At 50.6% G+C, this 22,981-nt stretch overlaps 1 protein-coding gene across 1 annotated transcript; it reads right to left on the bottom strand.

Annotated features, from left to right (window-relative positions):
- Positions 1–1,469: 1,469 nt before the first annotated feature.
- PPP1R37 (protein phosphatase 1 regulatory subunit 37) lies at positions 1,470–21,426 on the bottom strand (the record flags this gene model as incomplete). Its single annotated transcript, XM_068177793.1, is given in 13 exon segments — positions 1,470–2,075; positions 2,206–2,294; positions 2,944–4,621; positions 6,086–6,252; positions 7,565–7,706; positions 8,957–9,069; positions 10,356–10,511; positions 12,190–12,340; positions 15,515–15,634; positions 16,810–16,874; positions 16,877–16,909; positions 19,841–19,886; positions 21,329–21,426. Coding segments are annotated over 12 exon segments (2,852 nt in total), but the record flags the coding sequence as incomplete, so codon positions are not given.
- Positions 21,427–22,981: the final 1,555 nt, after the last annotated feature.

The raw sequence follows: 22,981 nt of genomic DNA, 5'->3' as shown, positions 1-22,981 counted from the left end.
GGGAATTTGGGATTTGGGGTTGGGATTTGGGGTTGGGGTTGAGATTTGGGATTGGGATTTGGGGTTGGGATTGGGGTTGGGGTTGAGATTTGGGATTGGGATTTGGGGTTGGGATTGGGTTTTGGGATTGAGATTTGGGACTTCGGATCAGGATTTGGGGTTGGGATTTGGGGTCGAGGATTTGGGATTTGGGGTTGGGATTTCGGATTTGGGGTTGGGATTCGGGATTGGGATTTTGGATCAGAATTTGGGATGGGGATCCAGAATTTGGGATTTGGGATTGGGATTGGCGGTCGGGATTTCTGATTGGGATTTGGGATCGGGATTGGCATCAGGATTTGGGATTTTGGGATAAGGATTTGGGATCTGAACACCCCCCCCCCCCCCCCCCCAGGGGCAGGGAGAGGAATTCTAGGTTTTTATCCCAGAATTGTGATCCTGGAGATGCTGGAGGGGATTGGAGAGATCCAGAGGGAATTCCTGGGTTTTATTCCTGATTTTTGGAGACATTGGAGGGGTTTGGGATGATCCAGAGGGAATTCTTTGGTTTTATTCCCAGTTTTTGTCACTGGGGGATGCTGGAGGAGACAGGGATTGGGAATTTCGGGGGTCTGATCCTGGATTTTGGAGGTGCTGGAGGGGACTGGGATGATCCAGAGGGAATTTTTTGGGGGTTTGTTCCCAGTTTTTGTCACTGGGAAATGCTCGGAGGGGACTGGGATGATCCAGGGGTACCCCAAAGCTCCCGGAAACCATGGGAATTTTGATCCCTCCCAGGAATCCCCCACCCTGAGACATTTTTGGGATCTCTTCCCAAAATTTGGGTCCTTTTGGGAAGTAAAATTGGGAAGGAAAATCGGGGAAATCCCCCTAAAAAAGCCCCAAATTCGGGCCATTCCCAAACCCCATCCCACCCAGAATTCCCGGGAAAACCCCCCATGATCATCCCCCAATAAACCAAGTTCCACCCCCGGCTCTGCATTTTGGGATTTTTTGGGATTTCCCGCCTTTTCCGGGTTTTTGGGGGGTGGGGGGGGAATCTTCACCCCTCCCCCCAACCCCCTCAAATCCATGAATTCCCAAAATCCTTGAATTCCGGGATGAGCCCCCAAGAAGAGGGCGGGTGACGAATGCAGAATTCCTTTAATTAGAAAACAGCCGTTAACAAAAATTCCACCACGGGGAAAACGAAGGAAGAAGAAAAACCCAAAAAAAACGGGAAAAGATGGAAAAAAACCAAAAAAAAACCAAAACCAAACCAAAACCCCCAAAACCAAACCACGGAAACACCAGCGAAAATTCCCGTCCGGAATATCGGGAATATCCCCCCGGAATTCCAACCCCATCCCCCCCACAGCTCCCTGAAAGATTTTATTGCACTTAAGAAAGAAAAGCGACCCCCAGGAATTCGCCCGGAATTCCGGGAATTTCGGGAATTCCGGGCTGGGAGATCCCCGCGGGCGCATCCCCGATTTCCCCGACCCCCTCCGACTCCGGAAATTTGGGATGACCGGGGAATTCCAGCCCCTCCCTCTCCCCTTTTCCACCTTCCCCGTTTTCCCGGGAATTCTGCGGCTGGTGATAAATAGAGACGGGAAAAAAGGGGGGAAAAAAACAGGAAAAAAGAGGAAAAAAAAACAGGGAAAAAGGGGAAAAACGGGGGGAAAAAAAAGGGAAAAAAGAGGAAAAATTCCCAAAGAAACCGAAACCACCGGAAAGGAAGGGAAATTAAAAATAAATAAAGCGTGGGGGCTGCAGAAGCAGCCGATCCCGGGATTTTTTAGGGACGGAATTCCCAAATTCCCGCCGCTCCCGGTCCCTGTAGTGTCGCGGATCCCGCCGGGAAGGGCCCCGGGAATTCCCGGGAGATCAGGAAGGCCCAGCCCCAGCTCCTTCCCTGCCCCTCGGAGGCGGGAAAAGTCAGGAAAAATCGGGAAAAAAAGTCGGGAATAATCCGTTTTTTTGTGGTTTTTTGTTTTTCTTTCCCACGAAAAGTCCTGAAATTCCCGAGGTTTGGTTGGAATCTTGTGCGGAGAGGGGAGAGGGGAAAGCTCCGGAGCCTCCCCCTCCAGGACCTGTGGGAAGAGCGGGAAGGAAAGGCTGGAATTCCCAGAAATTCACGGAAATTCACGGAAATCCCAGGCCCGGGGAGAGCCGGAATTCCAGGCGTTCCGGGGTGGAATTCCAGGGTTTTTCCCGGCTCACCTGCGCTCACAGCGGCTCCGGAGCCGTGTCCTGGCTGGCCTCGAGGAGCAGCTCCTGCAGCTCCTGCTCGTTCCGGGAGCAGCTCAGCTCTGCGGGAACGGGCACGGAACGTTCCGGAGCCATTCCCGAAATTCCCAGCACGGGCATTCGGGATTTCCCCGCTCCTTTTCCCAGATTTTCCCATTCCCAACCCAAAGATTTGGGATTTTCCTGCTGCATTCCCAGTTTTTCCCATCCCCAACCCAGAGATTTGGGATTTTCCCACTCCTTTCCCAGATTTTCCTATTCCCAACCCAAAGATTTGGGAGCTTCCCGCTGCTGCTTTTCCCAGTTTTTCCCATTCCCAACCTAAGGATTTGGGATTTTCCCTGCTGCTTTTCCCAGTTTTCCCAGCTCTTTTCCCCATTTTTCACCCCAGTTCCTCCTCCTTTCCTTTTATTTACCCCAATTCCAGCAGTTTTCCCACTTTTTCACCCGATTTCTAGCTCTATTCTCATTTTTCCGCCCCAATTCCTGCTGCATTCCCAATTTTTCACCCCAATTCCAGCTGCATTCCCAATTTTTCCACCCCAATTTCAGCTTCTTTCCCACTTTTCCACCCCAATTCCAGCTGCATTCCCAGTTTCCAACCCAATTCCAGGTGCATTCCCAGTTTTCCGCCCCAGTTCCGAGCTCCCGGGAACGCCCGCGCCCGGGGTCGCCCCCCGGCACCGGGAACTGGGGATTTGTGGCTCTCACCGTGCTCGGCCGCGCGCGTTCCCGATTTCCCGTCGCCCTCCGGGCCCGGCTCCGGCAACGCCCGGGCGAAATCCGCCTTGAGCCCGTTGGGAAGCGGCGAATCCCGGGAGGAGCTCCCGCAGGGAATTCCCTCGGAGGCGCTGGCCCGGCGCGGCCGCAGTTCGGGAACGGCGCCGGATCCATCAGGAATGGCTCCCAATCCATCGGAAACGACGCCGGATCCAACGGGAACAACCCCAGATCCATCGGGAACGGTGCCAGATCCGATGGGAACAACCCTGGATCCATCGGGAATGGCCCCAGATCCATCAGGAACAACCCCAGATCCAACGGGAACGGCGCCAGATCCAATGGGAACAACCTCAGATCCAATGGGAACGGCTCCAAATCCTTCGGGAACGGCCCTGGATCCGATGGGAACGACCCCAGATCCAATGGGAATGGCTCCAAATCCATCGGGAACGGCGCCAGATCTGACGGAGGCAACCCCAGATCCAAGGGGAGCGGCCCCGGATCCATCGGGAACGGTGCTGGATCCATCGGGAACGGCTCCGGATCCAACAGGAGCAGCTCCAAATCCATCAGGAACAGCCCCAGATCCAACAGGAATGGCACCAGATCCATCGGGAACGGCTCCGGATCCAACGGGAGCAGCTCCAAATCCATCAGGAACAGCCCCAGATCCAACAGGAACGGCACCAGATCCATCAGGAACGGCTCCAAATCCAACAGGAGCGGCTCCAGATCCATCAAAAATTGTCCCAGATCCGTCGTGAACGGGGCCGGATCCATCAGGAACAGCGACGGATCCACCCGGAAGGGCTCCAAATCCATCGGGAACAGCGCCAGATCCGAAAGGAACGTCTCCAGATCCATCAGGAATTGTCCCAGATCCATCGGGAACGATTCCGGATCCTTCAGGAACAACCACAGATCCTTCGGGAACGATCCCGGATCCTTCGGGAACAGTCTCAAATCCATCAGGAAGAGCCCTGGATCCATCGGGAATGGCTCTGGATCCATCAGGAACAGCTCCAGATCCTTCGGGAACAGCCCCAGATTCCTCTGGAATGATCCCAGATTCCTCGGGAACAGCCCATGATCCCTCAGGAACAGCCCTGGATCTCTCAGGAACGGCCCCAGATCCCTCAGGAACGGCCCCGGATCCCTTGGGAACGGCCCCAGATCCCTCAGGAATGACCCCGGATCGCTCGGGAATGGTCCCGGATCCCTCAGGAACGGTCCCGGATCCCTCGGGAACGGTCCCAGATCCCTCGGGAACATTCTCCACCCGTGTCACCACGAAGATCTTGCGGCCTCTGCCGGGGCTGGAGACGGAAATCCTGCGCTCGGCATTCCCGGAATTCCCAGATTCCACAGTCTCCCTCGAGTCCTTCCCATCCTCCTCCTCCTCCTCCTCCTCCGTGTCCGAGCTGGAATCCCCGGCCGGAGCCGCGTTCCCGTTCTCCTCCGGGGCGGGGGGGGAAGCGGCGGAGCCGGGAATTCCGGGATCGCCCTCGGGATCCTCGGGATCGGTGCCGGAGATCTCCGGCATGGAGGCCGAGTGCTGGAGCTGCTGCTCCTGCTCCTCCTTCTCCTTGGCCAGGATGAAATTCCGCTTGCAGCCGTTCTGGATCTCGGCCAGCAGCGCCTTCTGCGTCTCCAGGAAGCTCTTGACCTGCGGGGAAAATCCGGGAATGTCGGGAAAATCCCGGGAAATCCCTCGGGAACGGCGTCGGTTCCACCCCGGGATGGGGTTTTGTGGCGCTGGCCCTTTAAGAGGGGACTGTGGAATTTTGGGCGCTTTTCCCGAGGTTTTGGGGGGTCCTGGATTGGGATTCCCAGAATTCCCGGAATTCCTGCTGGGAAATGGGAAAATCCAGAGGATCCGGCCTCAAAAATGGGTTTTTCCCACTGGGGAAAGACCCCAAAAATGTGGGAATGCAAAGAAGTGGATCCTGGAGATTCCCAAAATTCCTGGAGCTGGGAATGATCCGTTATCCCCAAACCCCCAGGGTTTCATTCTCGGGAAAATTTGGCAAATCCAAGAAAAAACCTGGAAAAACCTGGAAAAGCCACCAGGAACCAACCCCAAAATCCCAAACCCCAACCCCCAGCACCTCAGGCGCCACTTCACGCTCCAGGAATGCCCCAAAATCTCGGAATTTTGGGGGGAATTTCAGGAATTTTGGGGGGAATTTCGGGAAATTTTTTAGAATCCCATTAATTTCTTTGGAATTCCAGGAATTTTTTGGGAATTCTGGGAATTCTCAGGCTTGTACTCGAATCCCAAACCCCCAACGCCTCAGGCGCCACTCCCTGCTCCGGGAACGCCCCAGAACCGCGGGGATTTTGGGGAATTCCCAGAATTTTGTGGGAACTCCAGGGAATTTTTGGGAATTCCGTGAATTTTTTGGGGAATTCTGGGACACACCACCTCCTCCTTGGGCTTGTGCTTGAATTCCAACCCCCAACACCTCAGGTGCCACTTCCCACTCCGGGAACGCCACAAAATCGTGGAATTTCAGGAATTTTTGGGGGAAATTTTGGGAATTTTTTGGGAATTCCAGGAATTTTTTAGAAATTTCAGGAATATTTGGGAATTCTGGGCCACACCACCTCCCCCTTGAGCTCGTGCTCAAACGCCCAACCCCCCAACCCCTCAGGCGCCGCTCCCTGCTCCAGGAACGCCCCAGAACCGCGAGGATTTTTGGGAACTCCCGGGATTTTTTTTGGGAATTCTGGGGAATTACCGGGAATTCCGGGAAATCTTTGGGAATTCCATCACTTTTTTGGGAATTCTGGGAACTCTCAGGCTTGTACTCAAACCCCCAACCCCCAACCCCTCAGGCGCCGCTCCCTGCTCCAGGAACGCCCCAGAACCGCGAGGATTTTTGGGAACTCCCGGGATTTTTTTTGGGAATTCTGGGGAATTTCCGGGAATTCCGGGAAATCTTTGGGAATTCCATCACTTTTTTGGGAATTCTGGGAATTCTCAGGCTTGTACTCAAACCCCAAACCCCCCAGCCCCTCAGGCGCCGTTCCCCGCTCCTTGAACGCCCCAGAACAGCGGGGACTCTTGGGAACTCCCGGGGTTTTTTCTGGGGAATTCCGGGGAATTTCCGGGAGTTCCGGGACGCACCGCCTCCTTCTTGGGCTCGCGGTCGAGGTCGAGGCGCAGCAGGGAGCAGTTGACGCGCAGGGCCAGGCTCAGCGCCATCAGCCCCCCGGTCTTGATGTCGTTCTCGCGCAGGTCCAGGCGCAGCAGCCGCGGGCTCTCGGCCACGAACTCGGCCACGGCCACGGCCCCTGCGGGGAAAACCGGGAATTGGGGGGAAAACCGGGAATTGGGGGGAAAAGCGGGGATTGGGGGGGGGGAAGTCCCGGGAGTTCTGGCGGAATTGGGGAGAAAATCCAGGAAATTGGGGTGAAAACTGGGGGGAAAGCCCAGGAAAATGAGGGGGAAGTCCTGGGAATTGGGGGGAAATCCCAGGAATTCTGGGGGAATCGGGGGGAAATTGGGGGGGCATCCTGGGAACTGGGGGGGATTCTGAGGGAATTTGGGGGGAATCCTGGGAAATTGAGGGGAAATTTCTGGGAAACGGAGGGGAGATTCTGGGAGAATTGGGGGGGTATCCTGAGAACTGGGGGGGGATTCTGAGGGAATTGGGGGGAAAATCCCAGGAAATTGGGGGGGGGGAAATGGGAATTGGAGGGAAATCCTGGGAATTCTGGGGGAACTGGGGGGGAAATCTGGGAACTGGGGGGATATCCTGGGAATTTTTCAGCTCAATCCCCACTTTTCCAGGCCCATCCCAAATTTACCAAACCCAACCTGAATTTTCCAAAGCCACTCCAACTTTCCAAAGCCCATCCCAACTTTCCCAAGCCCATCGCAACTTTCTCAAACCCAACCTGAATTTTCCAAGCCCAACCCAACTTCTCCAAACCCATCCCAACTTTCCCAAACCCATCCCAACTTTCCCAAACCCACCCCAACTTCTCCAAACCCATCCCAACTTTCCCAAGCCCATCCCAACTTTTCCAGGCCCATCCCAACTTTTCCAGGCCCATCCCAACTTCACCAAGCCCACCCCAACTTCTCCAAGCCCATCCCAACTTTTCCAGGCCCATTCCAACTTTTCCAGGCCCATCCCAACTTTCCCAAGCCCATCCCAACTTTTCCAAGCCCATCCCAACTTTTCCAGGCCCATCCCAACTTTTCCAGGCCCATCCCAACTTCACCAAGCCCACCCCAACTTCTCCAAGCCCATCCCAACTTCTCCAAGCCCATCCCAACTTTCCTAAACCCACCCCAACTTTCCCAAGCCCATCCCAACTTTTCCAGGCCCATCCCAACTTCTCCAAACCCATCCCAACTTATCCAAACCCATCCCGACTTCTCCAAACCCATCCCAACTTTCCCAAACCCATCCCAACTTTCCCAAGCCCATCCCAACTTCTCCAGGCCCATCCCAACTTCACCAAGCCCACCCCAACTTTCCCAAGCCCATCCCAACTTCTCCAAGCCCACCCCAACTTTCCCACGCCCCACCCGCCCCCGGGCCGCCCCGGGGCGCCGGGAAATCCCGGGAATTGCCGGGAGCTGCCGCTCTGGGACCTTCGCAGGTGAGCTTGGTGCAGGCCAGGCCCAGGCGCAGCACGGAGCGGTTCCCGATCAAGCCGCTCTTCAGGTTCCGCACGCCCTCGTTCCCCACGGCGTTGTGGCCCAGGTTCAGCGTCTCCAGGCTCTGCGTGTGCGGCTGGGGGAAAAAAACACGGGAAAATCCGTGGGGACCCAGGGAAAAACGGGAAAATCCAGGGGGGAAATGGGGGGGGGGGGGGGAGATGCAGGGAAAATCCATGGGGAAATGCAGGGAAAATCCATGGGGAAATCCGTGGGGATCCAGGGAAAAACCGTGGGAAAATACAGGGAAAAAATGGGAAAATGGGGGGGGGGGGAATCCAAGGGAAATCCATGGGAAAATCCAGGGAAAAAAAGGGGGAAAATCCATGGGAAAATCCAGGGGAAAACGGGAAAATCCAGGGGAAAAATGGGGGGGAAATACAGGGAAAATCCATGGGGAAATGCAGGGAAAATCCAAGGAAAAACAGGTGAAAATCCGTGGGAAAATCCAGGGAAAAATGGGAAGATCCGGGGGAAAATCCAGGGAAAAATGGGGAAATCCACGGGAAAATCCATGGAAAAATAGGGAAATCCATGGGGATCCATGGGAATATCCAGGAAAAAACAGGAAAATCCATGGGAAAATTCAGGGGAAAATGTTTGGGGATCCATGGGAAAATCCAGGGAAATCCTGGGAAAATTCATGGGGAACCAGGAAAAATCCATAGAAAACCCACAAAAACCAACAAAATCTAAGAAAACCCATGGGAAATCTATGGACAATGATGAAAAAACCATGGAAAACCCATGGAAAGCAAAAGCAATCCAAGGAAAATCCATGGAAAACCAAAGAAAATCCATGAAAATCCATGGAAATTGGTGGAAAATCCATGGAAAACCAATGAAAACCAATGGAAATCAATGGAAAACCCATGGAAAACCAATGGAAACCAATAGAAATCGATGGAAAATCCATGGAAAACCAATGGAAAACCAACAGAAATCCTTAAAAAACCAAGGAAAATCCATGGAAATCCATGGAAAACCCATGGAAAACCAATGGAAACCAATAGAAAACCACGGAAAATCCATGAAAACCCATGGAAAACCCATGGAAAACCCATGGAAAACCAACGGAAACCAAGGAAAATCCATGGAAATCCATGGAAAACCCATGGAAAACCAATGGAAACCAACAGAAAACCAAGGGAATTCCATGGAAAACCCATGGAAACCAAGAAAAAGCCACGGAAAACTCAAGGAAACCAAAGAAAATCCCTGGAAAACCAAAAGAAAACCCCAGAAATCCACGAACTAACGCCAGAACAGCCAACGTTTCCCCCGGAATGCGGCGCCGGGAGCGCCGGGAAGGGCGGGAATTCTCACCAGGGTCATTCCCAGGTAGGCCATGCCGGCGTGGCTCAGCTGGTTGTTCCACAGCACCAGCGTCACCAGCCCCCGGCGCTGCTCCCGCAGCCCCTCGCAGATGTAGGCCAGGCCTGGAAAAGCGGGAATAGCCCGGAAATCCCGGGAAATCGGGGGTCAGGCCAGGCCTGGAAAAGCGGGAATAGCCCGGAAATCCCGGGAAATCGGGGGTCAGGCCAGGCCTGGAAAATCCTGGGATTAGGCCAGGCCTGGAAAAGCGGGAGTATCCCAGAAATCCCGGGAAATCGGGGGTCAGGCCAGGCCTGGAAAAGCGGGAATCAGGGATTCCCAAACGCATTCCCACCATTCCAAACCTATTCCCAAACCCCATTCCCACATTCCCAAACCCCATTCCCATAAATCCCACCCGAGTCCATGACGTGGCTGTTGCGCAGGCCCAGCCCGTTCCCACGTTCCCAAACCCCGTTATTCCCATTATTCCTGGCTGGAATTCCCGTTATTCCTGTTGTTATTCCCAGCTGGAATTCCCATTACTCCCGGCTGGAATTCCCAGCTGGAATTCCCACTCGAGTCCATGAGGTGGTTGTTGCACTGTTCCAGCCCGTTCCCAAACCCCGTTATTCCCATTATTCCTGGCTGGAATTCCCGTTATTCCCGGCTGGAATTCCCGTTATTCCCGTTGTTATTCCCGGCTGGAATTCCCACCCAAGTCCATGAGGTGGTTGTTGCACAGCCCGTTCCCACGTTCCCAAACCCCATTATTCCCGGCTGGAATTCCCGTTATTCCCGTTGTTATTCCCAGCTGGAATTCCCACCCGAGTCCATGAGGTGGTTGTTGCACAGCCCGTTCCCACGTTCCCAAACCCCGTTATTCCTGTTGTTATTCCCGGCTGGAATTCCCACCCGAGTCCATGAGGTGGCTGTTGCACAGCCCGTTCCCACGTTCCCAAACCCCGTTATTCCCGGCTGGAATTCCCGTTATTCCTGTTGTTATTCCCAGCTGGAATTCCCGTTGTTATTCCCAGCTGGAATTCCCGTTGTTATTCCCGGCTGGAATTCCCACCCGAGTCCATGAGGTGGTTGTTGCACAGCCCGTTCCCAAACCCCGTTATTCCCGTTGTTATTCCCGGCTGGAATTCCCACCCGAGTCCATGAGGTGGTTGTTGCACAGCCCGTTCCCAAACCCCGTTATTCCCGTTGTTATTCCCGGCTGGAATTCCCACCCGAGTCCATGAGGTGGTTGTTGCACAGCCCGTTCCCACGTTCCCAAACCCCGTTATTCCCGTTGTTATTCCCGGCTGGAATTCCCACCCGAGACCATGAGGTGGTTGTTGCACAGCCCGTTCCCACGTTCCCAAACCCCGTTATTCCCGTTGTTATTCCCGGCTGGAATTCCCACCCGAGTCCATGAGGTGGTTGTTGCGCAGGTCCAGGATCTGGATGCAGCCGTTGAACTTGAGCAGGTTGCCGAGCTGCGCCGAGTCCTGCAGCCCGTTGAGCTTGTTGTCAGCCAGGTACAGCTCCCGCAGCGTCACGTTCATCTTCAGCGCCGTGGCTGCCGGGAAAAACCGGGAAAAACCGGGAATGAGCAACCCGGGAAAACCGGGAATGCACCGGGAACGGGACAGAAAAATAACGGGGGAATAACGGGGAAATGGGAACTGAGGCCGCTCTCAGCCAGGTCCAGCTCCCGCAGCGTCACGTTCATCTTCAGCGCCGTGGCTGCCGGGAAAAACCGGGAAAAACCGGGAATGAGCAACCCGGGAATGCACCGGGAATGGGAACAGGGAAATAAGGGGGAAATAACGGGGAAATAACGGGGGAATAACGGGAAAATGGGAACTGAGGCCGCTGTCAGCCAGGTACAGCTCCCGCAGCGTCACGTTCATCTTCAGCACCGTGGCTGCCGGGAAAAACCGGGAAAAACCGGGAATGAGCAACCCGGGAATGCACCGGGAATGGGAACAGGGAAATAAGGGGGAAATAACGGGGAAATAACGGGGGAATAACGGGAAAATGGGAACTGAGGCCGCTGTCAGCCAGGTACAGCTCCCGCAGCGTCACGTTCATCTTCAGCACCGTGGCTGCCAGGAAAAACCGGGAATGAGCAACCCGGGAAAACCAGGAATGCACCGGGAACGGGACAGAAAAATAACGGGGAAATGAATAACGGGGGAATAACGGGGAAATGGGAACTGAGGCCGCTCTCAGCCAGGTCCAGCTCCCGCAGCGTCACGTTCATCTTCAGCGCCGTGGCTGCTGGGAAAAACCGGGAAAAACCGGGAATGAGCAACCCGGGAAAACCGGGAATGCACCGGGAACGGGACAGAAAAATAACGGGGGAATAACGGGGGAATAACGGGGGAATAACGGGGAAATGGGAACTGAGGCCGCTGTCAGCCAGGTACAGCTCCCGCAGCGTCACGTTCATCTTCAGCGCCGTGGCTGCCGGGAAAAACCGGGAATGAGCAACCCGGGAAAACCGGGAATGCACCGGGAAACCACCGGGGAATCACCGGGGAATAACCAGGAATAAACAACCAGGAAATCACCGGGAACGGGGCAGGGAAATAACCAGGAAAATGGGTGGGAAATGGGCGGGAAATGGGTGGAAAAATGGATGGGAATGGATGGGAATGGATGGAAAAATGATGGAAGAATGGGAGAAATGGGAGGGAAAATTGATGGAAATGGATGGAAAATGGGAAAAATGGATGGAAAATGGATGGAAAATGGATGGAAAAATGGGAAAAATGGATGGAAGATGGATGGAAAAATGGATGGAAAAATGGGGAAAAAATAAATGGAAGAATGGATGGAAAATGGGTGGGAAAATGGGCGGAAAATGGATGGAAGAATGGGAAAAATGGATGGAAAGTGGATGGAAAATGGATGGAAAAATGCGAAAAATGGACGGAAAAAAGGGAAAAATGGATGGAAAAATGGATGGAAAAAAGGGAAAACCGGATGGAAAAAAGGGAAAACCGGATGGAAAAAAGGGAAAACCGGATGGAAAAAAGGGAAAACCGGATGGAAAAAAGGGAAAACCGGATGGAAAATTCCCAGCAGGACCTCCCGGCCCCTCCCTGCTCCCTCTCCCACCCCTCCCCTCCCCCCCATCCCAAACCCCTTTAACCCCTTCATCCCCACCTCCCTCCCCTCCCGAAATTCCCGGGAATCTCCTCCCGGGGGGGCTTCCCGGCGGGAATTCCCGGGACTGCGGGGAATCTGACCGAGCAGCATCAGGGGTCTCCCGGACAGGGAGGTGTTCTCCAGGTGCAGAACCACCAGGCTGCTGCTGATGCGCAGCGCCCGCGCCACGAACGGCGCCGAGTGGTCCAGGAGTGGCGTGTTCCGGGCGTCCAGGTACTGCAGGCAGCTGGTCTGGGGGGAAAACGGGATTTGGGATTTGGGATTTGGGATTTGGGATTGGGATGGATGCTGACCCACCCAGGTACTGCAGGCAGCTGGTCTGGGGGGAAAACGGGATTTGGGATTTGGGATTGGGATGGATTCCAAACCTCAAGCACTGCAGGCAGCTGGTCTGGGGGGAAAACGGGATTTGGGATTGGGATTTGGGATTTGGGATTGGGATGGATCCTGACCCACCCAGGTACTGCAGGCAGCTGGTCTGGGGGGAAAACGGGATTTGGGATTTGGGATTGGGATGGATCCTGACCCACCCAGGTACTGCAGGCAGCTGGTCTGGGGGGAAAACGGGATTTGGGATTTGGGATTGGGATGGATCCTGACCCACCCAGGTACTGCAGGCAGCTGGTCTGGGGGGAAAACGGGATTTGGGATTTGGGATTTGGGATTGGGATGGATTCCAAACCCCAGGTACTGCAGGCAGCTGGTCTGGGGGGAAAACGGGATTTGGGATTTGGGATTGGGATGGATCCTGACCCACCCAGGCACTGCAGGCAGCTGGTCTGGGGGGAAAACGGGATTTGGGATTTGGGATGGATTCCAAACCCCAGGCACTGCAGGCAGCTGGTCTGGGGGAAAAACGGGATTTGGGATTTGGGATTTGGGATTGGGATGGATCCTGACCCACCCAGGCACTGCAGGCAGCTGGTCTGGGGGGAAAACGGGATTTGGGATTTGGGATTTGGGATTGGGATGGATCCTGACCCACCCAGGTACTGCAGGCAGCTGGTCTGGGGGGAAAACGGGATTTGGGATTTGGGATGGATCCTGACCCACCCAGGTACTGCAGGCAGCTGGTCTGGGGGGAAAACGGGATTTGGGATTTGGGATTGGGATGGATCCTGACCCACCCAGGCACTGCAGGCAGCTGGTATGGGGGGAAAACGGGATTTGGGGTTGGGATTTGGGATTTGGGGTTTGGGATTGGGATGGATCCTGACCCACCCAGGCACTGCAGGCAGCTGGTCTGGGGGGAAAACGGGATTTGGGGTTGGGATTTGGGATTTGGGATTTGGGATTGGGATGGATTCTAAACCCCCCAGGTACTGCAGGCAGCTGGTCTGGGGGGAAAACGGGATTTGGGGTTGGGATTTGGGATGGATCCTGACCCACCCAGGTACTGCAGGCAGCTGGTCTGGGGGGAAAACAGGATTTGGGATTTGGGATTTGGGGTTTGGGATTTGGGATTTGGGATTGGGATGGATCCTGACCCACCCAGGCACTGCAGGCAGCTGGTCTGGGAGGAAAACGGGATTTGGGATTTGGGATGGATCCTGACCCACCCAGGTACTGCAGGCAGCTGGTCTGGGGGGAAAACGGGATTTGGGATTTGGGATTGGGATGGATTCCAAACCCCAGGCACTGCAGGCAGCTGGTCTGGGGGGAAAACGGGATTTGGGATTTGGGATTTGGGATTTGGGATTGGGATGGATCCTGACCCACCCAGGCACTGCAGGCAGCTGGTCTGCGGGGAAAACGGGATTTGGGATTTGGGATTTGGGATTTGGGAATGATCCTGACCCACCCAGGCACTGCAGGCAGCTGGTCTGGGGGGAAAACGGGATTTGGGATTTGGGATTTGGGATTTGGGATGGATCCTGACCCACCCAGGCACTGCAGGCAGCTGGTCTGGGGGAAAAACGGGATTTGGGATTTGGGATGGATCCTGACCCACCCAGGTACTGCAGGCAGCTAGTCTGGGGGGAAAACGGGATTTGGGGTTGGGATTTGGGATTTGGGGTTTGGGATTGGGATTTGGGGTTGGGATTTGGAATTGGGATTTGGGATTGGGATGGATTCCAACCCCCCCAGGTACTGCATGAAAAGAAATTCGGGATTTGGGGTTGGGATTTGGGGTCGGGACACGGATCCGGAGGGATCCCGACTGCCCTGGGGAACTCTGAGCCAGGAAATTAGGGAAAACATCCCAGAATTCCCAGATTTCTTCCCTGGGAACTCCAAGATTTCTCCCTGGACTTGCTCCCCATTCCCGATTTTCCCAAAAATCCCGGATTTCCCAACCCCAGGGAATCCCCAAAGAATTCCCATGGAGCCAATCCCGGAGCCGGAATCCAAGCCGGGAAAAGTCTGGGACAAAATCTGGGAATTCTGGGAGAGAACTTGAGAATTCCAGAGAATTTGGGAATTCCAGAGGAGAATTTGGGAATTCTGTGAGAGAACTTGGGAATTCCAGAGAATTTGGGAATTCCAGAGGAGAATTTGGGAATTCTGGGACGGATCCGGGAGCAGAATTCCCAAACAATTCCCAAACATTTCCGACTCCTCTGGAATTCCTGGGAGTGCCCCAGGGGAAATGAGGGGGTTGGGAAAGAACCGGAAAATCAGGGATCATCCTTGGGATCACTGGGATAATTGGGATAATTGGGATAATTGGGATAATTGGGATAATTGGGATAACGATAATCCGCCCTTTGTTGGGATAATTAACCCTTTGTTGGCAATAATTATCCCAGGAAAGGCTTTTCCAAGGGATGTTCCACCCTGTTTTTTAGGGAATGCCGGGAATTTTGGGAATTTCAGGGAATCCCAGGAATGATTCCATGGAATTTTGGGAATTCTCACGGGAATTGTGAGCCCTCCCTGCCCCTCCCAGGCACAAAAACCCTCAGGAGTGCCAGAAATTCCTTGGAATTCCAGGAATTTGGGGGAAAAAAACTCGGGAATCCCAGGAATTTTGGGAAAACCCTTGGGAATCCCAGGAATGTTGGGAATTTCAGGGAATCCCGGGAATGATTCCGTGGAATTTTGGGAATTCTCACCTTCCTCATCACCTGTGCTGCTGCCCGCCCTCCCAGGCTACCAAAACCCTCAGGAACGCCAAAAATTTTGGGAAATCCCCTGGGAATGCCAGGAATTTTGGGGGAAAAGTCAGGAATTTTGGGAATTTCAGGGAGTAATTCCCAGGAATTTGGGGAATTTTTGGGAATTCTCACCTTCCTCATCACCTGTGCCACCCCCTGCTACCACCCTGAGCCGTCCCTGCCCCTCCCAGGCCACAGAAACCCTCAGGAACGCCGGGAATCCCGGGAATTTTGGGGGAAAAGTCAGGAATTTTGGGAATTTCAGGGAGCAGTTCCAGGAATTTGGGGGATTTTTGGGAATTCTCACCTTCCTCATCATGTGAGCGGCCGCCTGCCAGCCGCGGGCCCCCAGGTGTTTGTTGGAGCCGATGTTGAGGTGCGTGGCCGACTCGTAGTACTCGATCATGTCGAAGAGCGCCGAGGCCCCCTGGGGAAATCACCGGGAAATCACCGGGGAAAGCACCGGGAAATCACGGGGAAATCACGGGGAAAGCACCGGGAAAGCACCGGGAAAATCACGGGGAAATCACGGGAAAATCACGGGGAAATCACAGGGAAATCATGGGAAAATCACAGGGAAATCACGGGGAAATAATGGAAAAATCATGGGAAAATCACGGGGAAATCACCAGGAAATCATGGGAAAATCACCGGGAAATCATGGGAAAATCACCGGGAAATCACCGGGAAATCACCGGGAAAGCACCGGGAAAGCACTGGGAAATCACGGGGAAATCATGGAAAAATCATGGGAAAATCACCGGGAAATCATGGGAAAATCACCGGGAAATCACGGGGAAATCACCGGGAAATCACGGGGAAATCACCGGGAAATCATGGAAAAATCATGGGGAAATCACCAGGAAAGCATGGGAAAATCATGGGAAAATCACTGGGAAAATCATGGGGAAATCACATGGAAATTATTGAAAAATCACTGGGAAAATCTCCAGGAAATCATGGAAAAATCTCCAGGAAATCATGGAAAAATCAGCTGGAAAATCTCCAGGAAATCATGGAAAAATCACCAGGAAATCACCGGGAAATCATGGAAAAATCATGGGAAAATCACCGGGAAATTACGGGGAAATTATGGGAAAACACTGGGAAAATCCCAGAAAAAACCCAGAAAACCCCACGGAAATCCTGGAAAAAAAATCTGGAAAAACCCTGGGAAAATCCTGGGAAAATCCCAGAAAAACCCTGGGAAAATCTCAGAAAAATCCTGAGGAAGTCCTTGGAAAACCACAGGAAAATCCCGGGAAAATCACAGGGAAAACCCCAGAAAAACCCTGGGAAAACGCTAGAAAAAAATCCCAGAAAAACCCTGGAAAAATCCAGAAAAACCCCAGAAAGAATCCATGAAAAATCCTATAAAACCCCAGTTAAATCCCAGGGAAAACCCCGGAAAAATCCAGGAAAATCTGGAGCATCCCAAGCTTTGCCAAAGGAAGAGAGGAGAGGAAAAGAAGAGCAGGAAAATCCCCCTAAAAAAAATCAAAAATCTGGGATGGGGATGAGCCGGAATTCCCGGAAATTCCCGGAAATTCCCAGAAATTCCCGGAAATTCCCGGAAATTCCCGGACTTGGGGTGGCACTCACGTCCTCGTCCAGGCTGGTCTGCTCCAGGTCGAGCAGCTTGAACTGGAGGCGTTTGAAGATCTCTCCATGGCCTCGCAGGCGCGGTAATCCAGCTTCTCGCCTGGAAAAACGGAATGCCGAGCGGGAAAACGGCGCGAGAGCGACCCGGGATGCCCGGGCGAGGACTCCTGGGAAAGTCCCCGGAAAGTCCCCGGGGAATTCCCAAAATATTCCTGAGAAATTCCTAGGAAATTCCTGGGAAATTCCCAAAATATTCCTGAGAAATTCCTGAGAAAATCCCCAGAAAGTCCTGAGAAATTCCAGAGAAATTCCAGAGAAATTCCTAGGAAATTCCCAAAATATTCCTGAGAAAATGCCCAGAAAGTCCTGAGATATTCCCGGGAAATTCCTAGGAAAGTCCTGGGAAATTCCCAAAATATTCCTGAGAAATTCCTGAGAAATTCCCAAAATATTCCTGAGAAAATGCCCAGAAAGTCCTGAGATATTCCCAGGAAATTCCTAGGAAAATCCTGGGAAATTCCTGAGAAATTCCTGAGAAAATCCCCAGAAAGTCCTGAGAAATTCCTGAGAAATTCTTGGGAAATTCCCAAAATAATCCTGGGAAATTCCTGAGAAAATCCCGAGAAATTCCGGGAAAATTCCTGGAAAATTCCTGAGAAAATCCCCAGAAAGTCCTGAGAAATTCCAGAGAAATTCCTGGGAAAACCCCAAAATATTCCTGAGAAAGTCCTGAGAAAATCCCCGGAAAATCCTGAGATATTCCTGGGAAATTCCTGAGAAATTCCTGAGAAAATCCCCAGAAAGTCCTGAAATAATAAAAAGCTGGAAAACGATTGGAAAAGGGCTGGGAAAAGAGTGGGGAAATGGCTGGAAAATGGGACTGAAAATGGCTGGAAAAAAGCTGGGAAAAAGGTGAAAAATTGGTGGAAAAAACTGGAAGAAAGCTGGAAAAGAGAGGAAAAAGGGATGGAAAAAACTTGGAAAAAGGATGGGAAATGGGTGGGAAAAAAAGCTGGAAAAGAGATGGAAAAAGAGATGGAAAAAGCTGGAAAAAGGATGGGAAATGAGTGGGAAAAACGTGGAAAAAGCTGGAAAAAGCTGGAAAAAGGGATGGAAAATGGGGTGGAAAAAGCTGGGGAAAAAGGATGAAAAAAAGCTGGAAAAAGGATGGAGAATGGGTGGAAAAGGGATGGAAAAGGATTGGAAAAAGGCTGGGAAAAGAGTGGGAAAATGGCTGGAAAAAAGCTGGAAAACTGGTGGAAAAAAAACTGGAAAAGAGATGAAAAATAGATGGAAAAAGGCGGGAAAAGGGATGGAAAATGGGTGGAAAAAATGGGAAAAAGCTGGAAAAAAGGGATGGAAAAGGGACAGAAAATGAATGGAAAAAAGCTGGAAAAGAGATGGAAAAAGGCTGGAAAAGGGATGGGAAAATGGGTGGGAAAAACTGGAAAAAAGCTGAAAAATTGGGGGGGAAAATGGAAAAAAGCTGGAAAATGGGATGGAAAAAAGATGGAAAAAAGCTGGAAAAAGGGATGGAAAATAATGGAGAAAAGCTGGAAAAAGCTGGAAAAAGCTGGAAAAACGATGGAAATGGGTGGAAAAAAGCTGGAAAAAGGGATGGGAAATGGGGTGGAAAAAAGCTGGGAAAAAGCTGGAAAAAGGAAGGAAAAAGGGATGGAAAATGATGGAAAAAAGCTGAAAAAAGCAGGGAAAAAAGCTGGAAAAAGGGATGGAAAATGAGTGGGAAAAAGTGGGAAAAAAGATGGGAAATGGGTGGGGAAAAGCTGGAAAAATCTGGAAAAGGGCATGGAAAAAAGCTGGGAAAAGGGATGGAAAATGGGTAGAAAAAGTGGGAAAGAAGATGGAAAATGGGTGGAAAAAAGCTGGAAAAGGGAAGGAAATGGGATGGAAAAAAGCTGGAAAAAAAGAATGAAAAAAGCTGGAAAAAGGATGGAAAATGGGTGGGAAAAAGTGGGAAAAAAGCTGGAAAAATGGATGGAAAATGGGTGGAAAAAGTGGGAAAGAAGATGGAAAATGGGTGGGAAAAAGCTGGAAAAGGGAAGGAAATGGGATGGAAAAAAGCTGGAAAAAAAGAATGAAAAAAGCTGGAAAAAGGATGGAAAATGGGTGGGGAAAAGCTGGGAAAAAGCTGGAAAAATGGATGGAAAATGGGTGTAAAAAAGTGGGAAAAAAGATGGAAAATGGGTGGGGAAAAGCTGGAAAAATCTGGAAAAGGGCATGGAAAAAAGCTGGAAAAAGGGATGGAAAATGGGTGGGAAAAAGTGGGAAAAAAGATGGAAAATGGGTGGAAAAAAGCTGGAAAAGGGAAGGAAATGGGATGGAAAAAAGCTGGAAAAAAAGAATGAAAAAAGCTGGAAAAAGGATGGAAGATGGGTGGGGAAAAGCTGGGAAAAAGCTGGAAAAATGGATGGAAAATGGGTGGAAAAAAGCTGGAAAAGGGAAGGAAATGGGATGGAAAAAAGCTGGAAAAAAAGAATGAAAAAAGCTGGAAAATGGATGGAAAATGGGTGGGGAAAAGCTGGGAAAAAGCTGGAAAAATGGATGGAAAATGGGTGGAAAAAAGTGGGAAAAAAGATGGAAAATGGGTGGGGAAAAGCTGGAAAAATCTGGAAAAGGGCATGGAAAAAAGCTGGAAAAAGGGATGGAAAATGGGTGGAAAAAGTGGGAAAGAAGATGGAAAATGGGTGGAAAAAAGCTGGAAAAGGAAGGAAATGGGATGGAAAAAAGCTGGAAAAAAAGAATGAAAAAAGCTGGAAAAAGGATGGAAAATGGGTGGGGAAAAGCTGGGAAAAAGCTGGAAAAATGGATGGAAAATGGGTGGGAAAAGTGGGAAAAAAGATGGAAAATGGGTGGGGAAAAGCTGGAAAAATCTGGAAAAGGGCATGGAAAAAAGCTGGAAAAATGGATGGAAAAAGGTTTGGAAAAAGGGATGGAAAAAGGTTTGGAAAAAGGTTTGGAAAAAGGTTTGGAAAAAGGTTTGGAAAAAGGTTTGGAGAAGGATGGAACTCACCCTTGAGGTCCAGGCAGTCGATCCTGGGAGCCAAATCCTTGAACTCCTGGAAAACACCAAAATCTCAGAGGAAAAACGGGATTTTATGGGGATAAAAATGGGATTTTATGGGGAAAAAAATGGGATTTTATGGGGGGGGAAAATGGGATTTTATGGGGATAAAAATGGGATTTTATGGGGATAAAAATGGGATTTTATGGGGATAAAAATGGGATTTTATGGGGGGGGGAAATGGGATTTTTTGGGGATAAAAATGGGATTTTATGGGGACGAAAATGGGATTTTATGGGGGGAAAATGGGATTTTATGGGGATAAAAATGGGATTTTATGGGGATGAAAATGGGATTCTATGGGGGGGAAAAATGGGATTTTTTGGGGATAAAAATGGGATTTTATGGGGGGGAAAAATGGGATTTTATGGGGATAAAAATGGGATTTTATGGGGGGGAAAATAGGATTTTTTGGGGATAAAAATGGGATTTTATGGGGGGGAAAAATGGGATTTTATGGGGGGAAAAATGGGATTTTATGGGGGAAAAATAGGATTTTTTGGGGATAAAAATGGGATTTTATGGGGGGGAAAAATGGGATTTTATGGGGGGAAAAATGGGATTTTTTGGGGATAAAAATGGGATTTTATGGGGATGAAAATGGGATTTTATGGGATAAAAATGGGATTTTATGGGGATGAAAATGGGATTTTATGGGGGGGAAAATGGGATTTTATGGGGATAAAAATGGGATTTTTTGGAGGAAAAGGCAGAAAAAAGGGATTTTCTGGGCTGGAAAAGCAGAATAAAAAGGGAATTTTTTGGGGAACAGGCAGGAAAAAATGGGATTTTTTGGGCCGGAAATGCAGAAAAAAATGGGATTTTTTTTTTTTTTAAGGCAGAACAAAGGGATTTTCTGGGCTGGAAATGCAGAATAAAAAGGGAATTTTTGGGGGAAAAGGCAGGAAAAGGGAATTTTTTTGGGGAACAGGCAGAAAAAATGGGATTTTTTGGGAAAATACAGATAAAAAGGGGATTTTTTTTTTTAAGGCAGAAAAAAAGGGATTTTCTGGGCTGGAAATGCAGAATAAAAAGGGAATTTTTTGGGGAAAAGGCAGGAAAAGGGAATTTTTTGGGGAACAGGCAGAAAAAAATGGGATTTTTTTGGAAAATGCAGATAAAAATGGGATTTTTTTTTTTTTTAAGGCAGAAAAAAGGGATTTTCTGGGCTGGAAATGCAGAATAAAAAGGGAATTTTTTGGGGAAAAGGCAGGAAAAGGGAATTTTTTGGGGAACAGGCAGAAAAAAATGGGATTTATTTTGGAAAATGCAGATAAAAATGGGATTTTTTTTTTTTAAGGCAGAAAAAAGGGATTTTCTGGGCTGGAAATGCAGAATAAAAAGGGAATTTTTGGGGGAAAAGGCAGGAAAAAGGGGAATTTTTTTTGGAAAATGCAGAAAGAATGGATTTTTTTTTTTTGGGAATTGTGGAATTACCTGGATCTGCTGGAGCAGTTTGGGGATCTGGCGGCACTGCAGCTTCTGGCAGGCCTGGCGGTACGCGGCCACGAGCTCCTCCACCGTCACGTTCTGGGCTGCAAGCCAGAACAGCCGGGCTCAGACGGGAAACGGGGCAAAAACGGGGGGAAACGGGGAAAAAGAGGGGGAAACGGGGAAAAAGAGGGGAAAATGGGAAAAAAATGGGGAAAAATATGGGAAAAATGGGGAAAAAGAGGGGGAAATGGAAAAAGGGGGAAAAAAGAGGGGGGAAATGGGGAAAAAGAGGGGAAAAAGATGGGAAAAAAGAGGGGGAAACGGGGAAAAAGAGGGGGGAAACGGGGAAAAAAAGAGGGGGGGAAACGGGGAAAAAGAGGGGGAAAATGGGGAAAAAGGGGGAAAAATATGGGAAAAATGGGAAAAAGAGGGGGGAAATGGGGGAAAAGGGGGAAAAAAGAGGGGGGAAATGGGGAAAAGAGGGGGAAAATAGGGGGAAATGGGGAAAAAAGAGGGAAAAAGATGGGAAAAAAGAGGGGGGAAACGGGGAAAAAGAGGGGGAAAGAGGGGGAAAATGGGGGGGAAAAGGGGGGGGAAATGGGAAAAAAGGGGAAAAATATGGGAAAAATGGGGAAAAAATGGGGGGAAAAGAGGGGGGAAATGGGGGGAAATGGGGAAAAATGGGGAAAAATATGGGAAAAATGGGGGAAAAGGGGGAAAAATGGGGGGAAATGGGAAAAGGGGGAAAAATATGGGGAAATGGGGAAAAAGATGGGAAATGAGGGGGAAAAACATGGGAAAAATATGGAAAAATGGGGAAAAAGAGGGGGAAAAGAGGGGGAAAATGGGGGGGGGAAAGAGGGGAAAAAGAGGGGGAAAATGGGAAAAAAAGGGGGAAAATATGGGAAAAATGGGGAAAAAGAGGGGGAAATGGGAAAAAGGGGGAAAAAGATGGGAAAATGGCGAAAAAGTTGGGAAAAGAGAGGGAAAATAGGGGGAAAAAAGATGGGGAAAATGGGGGAAAATGGGAAAAAAGGGAAAAAATATGGGAAAAATGGGGAAAAAGATGGGAAAAATGGGGGGAAATGGGAAAGAAAGGGGAAAAATATGGGGAAAATGGGAAAAAAGGGGAAAAAATGGGGAAAAAGAGGGGGAAAGGGGGAAAAGGGGGAAAAAAGGGGAAAAATGGGGAAAAAGAGGGGGGAAACGGGGAAAAGATGGGAAAAAATGGGGAAAAATGGGGGAAAAGAGGGGGGAAAATGGGGAAAAATATGGGAAAAATGGGGGAAAAGATGGGAAAAATGGGGGGAAATGGGAAAGAAAGGGGAAAAATATGGGAAAATGGGGAAAAATGGGGGAAAAGAGGGGGAAATGGGGGAAAAATATGGGAAAATGGGGAAAAATGGGGGAAAATGGGGGAAAAAGGGGGAAAAAATGGGGGGAAATGGGAAAAAGGGGGAAAAATATGGGGAAATGGGGAAAAAGATGGGAAAAGAGGGGGAAAAACATGGGAAAAATATGGGAAAAATGGGAAAAAGAGGGGGGAAATGGGAAAAAATGGGGAAAAATATGGGAAAAAAGAGGGGGAAACGGGGAAAAAGAGGGGGAAAGAGGGAAAAAGAGGGGGAACGGGAAAAAGAGGGGGGGAAAATGGTC

The sequence above is a fragment of the Anomalospiza imberbis genome, unplaced genomic scaffold, assembly GCF_031753505.1.
Source record: "Anomalospiza imberbis isolate Cuckoo-Finch-1a 21T00152 unplaced genomic scaffold, ASM3175350v1 scaffold_1076, whole genome shotgun sequence".
NCBI lineage: Eukaryota > Metazoa > Chordata > Aves > Passeriformes > Viduidae > Anomalospiza > Anomalospiza imberbis.
The sequence above is the reverse complement of the archived record's forward strand: the minus strand, read 5'-3'. Positions and strand labels throughout refer to the sequence as shown.